At 39.6% G+C, this 10,097-nt stretch overlaps 1 protein-coding gene across 3 annotated transcripts in view; it reads right to left on the bottom strand.

Moving 5' to 3' along the window:
- Positions 1 to 8,842, bottom strand: part of gpr183a (G protein-coupled receptor 183a) — a 13,731-nt gene extending 4,889 nt beyond the window's left edge. Inside the window, exons 1-2 of one of the 3 annotated variants that reach the window (XM_037110936.1) lie at positions 8,809 to 8,842; positions 682 to 822 (exon numbers count right to left, since the gene is read on the bottom strand). In XM_037110936.1, the coding sequence (XP_036966831.1) occupies positions 682 to 784 (103 nt within the window). In that variant the 5' untranslated portion in view covers positions 785 to 822; positions 8,809 to 8,842. Of the gene's footprint in view, positions 57 to 681; positions 823 to 8,808 lie in introns of those variants that run through there. The other 2 variants (XM_037110938.1, XM_037110937.1) reach the window with 2 other exon arrangements.
- Between the last annotated feature and the right edge of the window lie 1,255 nt (positions 8,843 to 10,097).

Below are 10,097 nucleotides of genomic sequence, written 5' to 3'. Positions count from 1 at the left end.
ATCCTGTTGCTCTCTCTCTCTCTCTCTCTCTCTCTCTCTCTCTCTCTCTCGCTCTCTCTGTGTGTGTCTCTCTGTACCTCTCTCTCCCTTTTGCTAATCACTCTATCACTAGGCGCACACTTTTGAAACACCCACTGATTGCGCCCAAAAAAGTTTCACCATGTGACCCTGGACTGACGTATGTAACATTTGATTTGGCCTTTTTGATTAATGAAGCCGTGGGTGTTGAGCCATCTGTGACATATTTTGGGAAGGATAGGTTTCATAAGGCATGGCATGCCATGTGTGCACTCTTGGGAGGATGTGGCTTCAGCTGCACAGATAAAGCCAAACAGTTGTTTTTGTCAGACAGTTTGTTGTATTGGTATGAAAAGACTACTGCCAAAAGCTGCTCTTTATTTCACATCAATTACTCCCTCTTATGATTCACAATATTCAGACTCTTATACAGTTTCAGATCAGTTTCCTTCAGACTACGCAAATGAGTGACAGCAATAATGAGGAACTTCCCCTTTGCTCCACAAGCACCTTTGTTATGATGTTTTGAGCTCAGACTCAGTGACTTTCCGAAAAAAAAAAAAATAAATTGAACACATGACTCATTCTGGTACAGCTTCTTCACAAGATAATTATTTTCTACCACAGATAAACAGCACTGATAGACGGTTTGAGAAAATGTACCTGCCCAGAACCACCAGCTGCTGGTTGATGGTGTAAGGGGTAGGAGTTGCAGCATACAGTATAGAAACACAGATACGCTTTGGTGTGAAAGTTCAGAGAACATTTGAAATGTAAGATGTGGTCAAGCCTTGATGCAGTTGTCTGGAAGAAAAAGAAAACAAAGAAAATGTGACTCAGACAGTGATCACCAAAGAGTTTCATCATGCTAAATAATAACATAAGTAGCATATTTGCTCCCAATATTTGAATCAGGGATTACTGAACGCTTGAAAATGTACATGTGCAAGTGCAAAGTTCTGTTACCATGTGGTTTTCACACCTTCTAATTACTCCCGCCCATTTTGTTTCCACTATACATTTTCAGCTCTGGCACTATTGGCACATGGCAGTGTATATATAAACACCTAACTGCATATTTTGTTTTTCTATTTACAGACACAATAGGTGTTACTACACAGCTAAACAGAGGAAATTAATCAATGTGCTCAGTATTGACTTATAAATATATATCACTGGATGGGGAACAGAAAGAATTGTGCTGGTACTGGAAAGCCTGCAGCTCCCCTCCAGTTGGTTAGAAGTGAAGAAGCCTCTTGGGTGAGAGGTGAAATGTCTTCAAGAAACTGAAACATGTCCAGTTGACCTCGATGCAGCGCCCACAGTTACCATGGCCTGGCTGACTGAGAACCTTCATCAAAATAATAGTCGAATACAAATCAAACTACAACCTTCCTTTGTTCAAAACAAGTCCGGCGGTGAGACAGAGGAAGCAGTTTAGCTTCCTCACAGCCTGGCCTTGTGGATCTGACTCACTGGGCACCAGACGGCCAGATCACACCCATCGCTGACAGACACCAGACATGGTATTTTGCCATGGCTATTCATAGAAGACAATGGGGCTTAATACCAAGGAAAAAGTCCCTTGGTGTGGCGTGACACCGTTTCTTGATGTTAATATATATACACAAGATATATACAAATGTGTTTTTTGTGATAACACCCCCCCACCCCCCAAGAATGAAAAAAAATAAAGAGAAACTGCAAAAACTATGAGACTGTGAGACACTGGCAGAGCTCTGTGATCATTTGATACTAATCAGTACATCCTGTACATGATAAAGGAAGTTATGAGTGAGAAACTTCAAAAAGGAAATCCTCTTGAGTTGTAAGTGTTGCACTTTACATTTATCTGCCATGGACGGCCATTGAAGCCTTCGACTGGTGCTGTAATTTATATGTTGCCTACCAAGATTTAATAGGAAGTGGTTGAACATAACAATGACCAGTCTGAATGTGCTGCAGTGGTGGTGCTTTGGTATGTCCCCACCTTAATCCACAGTTTTTTCTGTCATGTGTTTATTTGATTTATGTATATAATCTTACACCTTCCTGTGATAGACTGGCGACCTGTCCAGGGTGTCCCCTGCCTTCGCCCTAAGTCAGCTGGGATAGGCTCCAGCCCCCCCGCGACCCTGCAGAGGATTAAGCGGCGTACATATAATGTACAGATAATGGATGGATGGATCTTACACCTTTTATCTCCAGTGTGATTAATGCGTGACGCTGCTGGCGTTAGGCCATAAAATCAGCAGTGCTTTTCCTTCATAGTCACAAGATGAAAATATTCTCCAGCTTCTGCTTTCAAACGAAGACACATTCTCCTCACGGGAAAAAAAAAAAAAAAATCTTGACTTTAGATAACCTTTTCACGTCTGAAAACAGCAATAAGCTGATCATCAACAGCCCTTTCACAGAATTCACTCTGTGCCTGCTGTTACCAAACATGCTGTAACTGTGTTAACTATGGTAATCATTAAAGTGCCAATAGTAGGACTCTGCTGGTGCTCTTTCTGATCAGCATGTGGTTGAGATAAGATTGCAAAAGTTATACAGGAAACTACTGTGGCTGTTCTTCTTACTTCTTCAGAAAAAAACAGCATTGGTTGGGTAACAACTTCCGACTGCTACACTGATGATTTTTTAACAGGACTGGATCTCATTGATCGTCTTTGAATTCACAACGTAAAGATTCTAAACTTTCAACCATAGATTCAGTTAATTACGATACAATTGCTTTTAATCTTTTTCAATTTTCAACTTTTTCAATTTTTTAATCTTAATCAGTGAAAAGTTTGAGTTGTGAACATGTTAACACATCTTTAACATGTTTAGTGCGGTACATTTTTACAACCATCTGGTTATTGTAAAAAAAAAAAAAAAAAAATTGGTGTAAGACGGTGACTCATTTTTGTTTTGTAGGCTCTTCACTCCACCCCATTTTGTTTAAGAAGTATATACGCATATATAAAATATTAAACAATACTGAAATATTTATTTGAAGAACTGTATAGAAATTGTAGCCCTTTCAATGCAAAGTCCCCTGATGACTATATACGTCACTCAAAGGTTAAAATGATCATGAATCCTGCACTGGCACACTGGGGGTGTCAACCCACATGGGTAGGAGCCCCCAAATAGTATAAACCTTTTAAACTCATGGCTCAAGTATGTAGGATTCAGTGGCATCTAAAAGTGAGGTTGCAAATTGTAACCAATTAAATAGCCCTCATCTCACCATCTGCACCAAATACACAGAAAACACATAAGGAACTGAGGGCAGTTTGGTTTGGTCGCTGTAGAAGTATGGCAGTGCAACATGCCAAACTCTGTGGGAGTGAAGCCGATCCCAAAAAGATTCTTGGTTTCAAGTGACACATGAACAATTATAATTTATAATTATGGAAGGACAGTTTATATTCCATTCCTGCCAAGAGTTCTCCTTGAATCCAACTCAATGTATGTAAGTCAATATGTTAATGTTTCACTTGAAATCGAGTGTGATGTGTCTGTCTGCACTGACCTTTTACAGTAGATGAGTTAGATCTAGCTTCAGATCATTAGAGGAAGTGTTTTCAGAGTCATGATGTAATCCCGTACTACTATGTGAGCTCAATACTGCGATACAGTATGTTCAAAACCATATTAGGTTGCTTAGCAACTCGTACAACATTCAATTTAATAACACAAGAAGTTTTGAAGGTAGAATCTGGAACACATTTACCACATGGCCAGACACTCTTTTCCTCCACTTCCTCTGTGTACAATACACAACATTTCAGATCATTAAACTCGACAAATCTTTGACAAACCTTCCTCTGCCAAAAATACTGAAGCTGTTGAGGTTAAGAACACTTGCAGAGTGCACAAGGAGGACAGCATGGGGCAAAGATTTGCATTTGACACCTGTTTACAGAAAACATGTGCTGTAACTTCAGTAAGTCACAGGATGGCAGCAATGTTTCTGTCTGAGGCAAACTCTCCCTCCAAATAAATTGTAAACTGATGCTGACAAAAGTTAAAGTCTGACAGATGTTCTGTCAAGTCCATGCATTTTGTTTCATGAAAATCAGTCTGAAATAAGGTGTAATAAAGATAACCTGAAATAATACAAAATATCTACAAGATTGAACATCTTGGATAAAACTGTATATCCTCGGGGAAAGAACAGAGCATTGTATTGCAGACCATGTAGCTGTGCGTATAACTGTTTGGCTTTACCAATGACTTGCAGTTGCATGTCAATAAGGGCAAAGTTTATCTGACACACCAACCCATGCCGGTGAGCGTGGCACTGAACGACGAAACCACAAAAAAAGTAAGTAAATATGCAAATATCCCGTTTTTGTATAACTGGACTAAATTCAGGTGTACTTAGCAACTAAGAGGCACCACACAGACAACAACAACTTTGCCTGCCCCCATCACAGTCTGTGCCTGTCTTGCTGTCTCTCCATTTACGTGCGACAAAAGATAGTGAGCAGCGGTCACGTCTCTAAAGATTTCCAAGAAATGACTTTATCTGCTGTCTTTAGTGTTTCTATTGGCAGAAGAGCCTTATCTTTAATCTAACATGATTAATTGCGAGTTTCCTGCCCTATCAACTGGCAGTTAATGTTCACTTGGAGAAAAAAAAAAAAAAAAAAAACGCATGAGGGGGAATTATGAAAAACAAGATCTGACTCATATTCGGGGGGGATTCAGCAGTTCCTTAAATACAGTCTGTTCATTTATAATGCTGTCACTGTATCTGATGTGATGTGATGATTTGATGAGAACATGTTCTGAACAGCCTCTCTTTGTGATGTATCAAACAGAAAAACCCACTCACAGATGTGTTCCTTAGATAAAATATGTCAAGGGTTAGTTGAGGTGCGTTCATGAATAAACCTCACAAAGCTTATTTCCTGTTGGAAACCAAACAGCTTCGGCTGTGAATGCACAACCTTGGAAGTGCCACCCGCTTGCTTTATAAACACACAGTTAGTGTATATAGTAGCAACTACATAGATAGATAGGTGTGTCCAAAGAAATGTGGGAAATATGTCTCACTTTAATGCGCTGCTCATTATTTATCATAGATGTCATGAGCAGATACTGAATTCACACATTCGCCTTATTCTTCATATGAAATGTTCTATGGAAGATTTTCAACGCCAACACGAATGAAGTCAAATAATCACAGAAAAGGTGTCTTGCATTCCAGTGTTATCAAGCAGGGGGCAGTATACACCTGTGAATACTAAATGCAAAGTGCTGTCATTAGTTTTCATGAGGAAAGTAAATGTTTTTTATTTTTTTTATTTTTGAAGGGAGACAAAATAAATGCGAAAATAAAAAATACAAAACAAAAGACAAACAACTGTCCAATCACGTATTTTGGGACTCCTAGAGGGTTGTTCTTGGCTGACTTCTCAGTGAAGTGTTGACAGCTGGGCTAATTATTGGTAGCCAGCTAGTGCTGGTGTACTACTAGTATCATCATCATCGATGTTGTCCTCTGGAACAACATTAAAGATATTCCAAAGCAAGGCCAGTGCACACGAAGCATTGGCTCATAATTGATATCACTGATGGGATATATTATGATGTAAGTAGTGTCTAATGCTACAGAAAGAAAGACCACCATATCTGATTTTATTACATAAATATTTCTTCTTTTTTAAGTCAAATAAAGAATTACTGTTGCCATCCCAGGGCTGTGTGCTAAGCCTATTCCTGTTCACACTATTCATCATTAAAAAATTACAAAACGGGGGACATCTCACCAATCACAAACTGTTACCATAAAAGAAAAAAAAAAAAAACTCTGCCTGCACTGATCTCCAACCAGCCAACTTAAATTTAGCATCAGCTAACAGGTAGCAAGTTGTCAAAGAATGAATAGCGACATGGTCCTTGAGCTTCTCGTAAAAAAATTACTTCACTGAACCTGCGATTGAAAATGAAGCTGAAAATGAAATATAACGGAAGGCCGACACCAAAGCTCGACCTGACTCAGGGGAGAGTTAAGAGAAAAGCTTGCTCTTGTTTTGAAGGGAACTACGCGAGAACTGAATGGGATGCGCAAAGTTAAACCAACTTTTTTGCTGGCCTTGAATCTTGTCTGACTTGTCTACAAGCTCCATGAGCAACCCATGTACTGTATTACTCAAATGAGAAACAAGGCCCTCAGCTTAACTCTCTTGCAGTGAATAAACAAAGAAGAATAAAAAGGGTTAGCAGCACTCAAGTCAAAATGTTTATTCATGCTACACGGACATTTCGGGCAAATCAGCCTTCTTCTGCATGTGTTCTGGCAAAATCCTTGAGATTATATTGTTACATCATTAATGTTGTAAATTCTCTGTTTGAATTTATTTTCCAAAACCACATAGTTCCCCTTTGAACCAGTTGTTTGCTGTTAGCTAATACCAGTTGACACGTACTAATCAGCTCAGCTGTAGACATCAGAATCATTGAATCCACCAGTCCATCTCTGAAAACAACATTTTTTCATGGTTTTCCTTGAATGGGTGGTCAATTCATACACAAAAAGCAAGTACATGTGTTGTGTTTTGTATTTGACTTGAGTCTTTATTTCAGCAACTCAAAATGGTCTGTATGTTCAATGAGGGATTTCTCAGGTAAACTTTTCAGCTCTGGGTCACTGCCAACACCTCCAGCATTCCTTGATGACGCCTCATTGGGGCTCATGAGGAGTAGTACAAAAGACAAGGACTTTGGCAGGCAGTGCAAAGACCACGTCGCTGCAGAATCTCAGTAAGAAAAAGAGGAGGAGGTGGTGGATGACAGACTGAGAAGCCACAAACTGACACTATCCAGGCTGAGGAAGAGGAGATGTTGCAATCCATCAAACACCTATGGGTGTGTATCAGCAGTGAAGCTAACTCGTACAACAGGGCAAGGCGAGGCATGGCAAGTTTAACGTGCATGTAAAACACAGGAACGCAAGAGGAGGAAAAGGATAATAGATGAATATAATAATGATAATGATAATACAAATATATAAAAATATGGGTTTTTTTAAAAGGACAGGAGAGACGGAACACATCTCCTGTCCTTTGGGGAGACGATTCTATGGAGCCAGGACAATGACTGTGAAATTTGGCATCGAAAAATAAAATTTGGTAGGCTTTTAAAACAAATCCTGAACTGAAAAAGGAAACATTGGCATTGAGAAACCATTGGAGAAAGTTGTTGGCAATGGTAATTGGCACTGGAACATGTAGTGGCACTGAAAAATAAAAAACACAGGCAATCTTCTGATTTTTTTCTTCATGTCAGTCTTTCTCCAGTGACAATATTCTATTTAATTATACAATTTTTTTTTTTTAATTTTCACCTATTTTCAGTCTCAATTCTTTGTCACTCTCTTGGAATAGAGGGAGGTTTTGAGGAGAGAGGCAAGGAGAAGGTGCTAACTGATGCTATAGGGTTGTAATATATTGGGAAAACATTGCAATATAAAAAACAGTCATTTTTATGACTTGAATAGCTCTACTATTAATCTTTATTGTAGCGCGTCTAACACTTTTAAATGAAGGAGTGTCAGAGAGTCATGTCGGACACAAAATAATAGACATCACCAAAAACCAGCTCTGTGAAATCAAGAAGATCACAACTCAATTGAACTGTCAAATTACAATTGGTGTTTTAAGAAGCAAGGTTCTGACTCGACCCAGAGCTCAGTCCACTTGGTAAAAGACTACATTTTATTTCCCCGCAATCCCAAAACAGTTCAGTTCGAATCCTGATGAAGTAACCAGCCGCTGAGTGGCCCGAACTAGTAAGGTCTCATTCATTACCAACTACTTAATCATAAGTTACTCCTTTTGTGTCTTCAAGTCAAGTGAAATGAATACTATCATTAACAAGTAGAGTAATTACTTAAATAGTTACTGTAAAAGAAGTCTCTCAGTCCAGCAACATTTTTACAAACAGCTAAGCTCAGAGCCCTGAACATCTCACAGCTTTTAAGCAGGTCTGATATTAAAGGGGCAACAGCACATAAAGCAATGGTGAGACATGTCAGACATCAGAGTGAAAGAAGCCCAGCGTCATTAATGTCATTGTGTGAACCTTTAATGACACACCAAAGTTTGGTCTATCAAGGGAAACAAGGCGGGTAGGTGTAAGCATGGTGCGATTGTAATGATATCACTTGAGGTTAGGGTTGTTTTCGCACGGACTGTGCAGTTTCCCACACAGCGAGAAACTTAGTGTGTAAACTTAGTGGAGCTTTTAGTGGCTAAAGAGTCAGATTGCTTCCCTGGTGGATTTAAAAAAATGGTTCCAAATGAACGCCGCTGTTCCTCTGTGTGTGCTTGATGTGTAAGAACCCCCACATGTTGGCTATCAGCTATGTGTGTCATGTCAAAGGTTTGTTTTTCTGTACCCAGGTGGACAGATGATCTATTACTGTGGGTTAATAGGTCCACTATAACCTCCTTATTACACCACAGAAAAGTGGGATCAATATTAGGGTGGCTGTGTCTTAAGGGAAGAGCCAGCAGCTTGTTCAATTCCCCAGGTCAAAGTGAATGCCCTAGGGCAAGATTCTGAACACCATGCTGCTCCTGATGTGCTGGTCATCACCTTTCAAGGCAGCCACTGCCATCAGTGTATGAATTAAAATAAGTCGCTTTAGACAAAAGCATTAAAATGCATTAAAGTGCCCTTAATGTGAATGTAAATATAGCAACACCACCAAATGATCCCTCACAAGTGAAAAGTTGACTTAAAATGTTAAGTCAGTCATACTGCTGCAAAGTTCTGTCGACCTCTTACCTTTTCTGGATCCTTTGATCCCGCTCACTGTCCTCTGGTTACTGCTCTTAGCCTTCAGATGTGTCACTCTCAAACTTCCTACAAGTAACCACTCCCTTCCTGTCTTCAGAATAAGTGTACACAAACCTACTATAGCATTGTCACTGAAGGTGCTGAAGTTTCTCATCTGGGTACTTTAAAAGCTCTGCTGGGTTCCCTGTTCTTATTTCACTCTGCAGTATTTACCTTTAATACATCGATTTACATATTTATATTGATGATACTGTGGTGTATATATTCAGATTTTCTTTCTCTTGTATTTTTTAAACTAGTTCCCTGCTGCTTAAAAAAGCATACTCTTTGTTACTGGTTGCCCATTTGTAACGCTGCTGAATGAATATTTATGTATTTGTATCATCTAGACGGGATTACTAGTACAGTGTGTCCTTCAATTGAACACAACGATGCCAGATCTTTAAGCTGATACTTGTAAGGTGTGAAGGCATACAGGGGTCAGATCCTGTTTATCTAGCTGATCTAATTAGCACTTCCTATCCACTGCATGCTCACGTTAGAGGGGTGCAGTTAATTTTACTTAACACCACAGTGAGGCTACAATTGTTTTTATCTTTTGAGTGTGTGTGTGTGTGCGTGTGTGCGTATGTGCGTATGTCATCATAGCAATGGACAAATGCAGTTTTGAACCATTTGCCACGTGTTTATATGTCTGTCTGTGGACGGATTTTGTCAGTGCAATAGCAGCTGAGCCTTGCAAGATGCAGGTTTGTAGTCAAGATCAAAATGAAGGCGGGGTTCAAATTTGGGTGTGGTCCAAACAATGGTGCTAAAAGAAGGGGGGTATGAACTAGGAAAAGAGCCTCTGCCCACCCACATGTGTTCCAGTCCACTGTGAGACATTTGGTAAAACTACAGACCATCTTGCAATGGGAAAACACCAGCTGTGTGACATGTGAATGGAACACATGATGTAAGAGAAGTGAGATTGGTGAAACCAGTGAACTGTTCCATGCTTGATGTAAATCCTTTATATCAAATTCTTCAATATTTCAGTAAACCATTTATGTATGTAAAGTTTCTTACTTACTTACTTTGGGTGGCTGGTATCTATGATTGAGTTCAATTTAAGGCAGACCATTATGCAGGTTTAAAAGGTAGAATGATACAGGGCAATCAAATTTGTTATAGGATTAGATGAACGAGACGTCTAATAATAGAAGGAGACTGCTGCGCTTGGGCTGAGGTGGGCGCTCTACTAGTGTGCCATTCTAGTTGACTCAGCAGCTGCCTTT

This window comes from Acanthopagrus latus, chromosome 9 (assembly GCF_904848185.1).
Source record: "Acanthopagrus latus isolate v.2019 chromosome 9, fAcaLat1.1, whole genome shotgun sequence".
NCBI classification, from domain to species: domain Eukaryota; kingdom Metazoa; phylum Chordata; class Actinopteri; order Spariformes; family Sparidae; genus Acanthopagrus; species Acanthopagrus latus.
The sequence above is the reverse complement of the archived record's forward strand: the minus strand, read 5'-3'. Positions and strand labels throughout refer to the sequence as shown.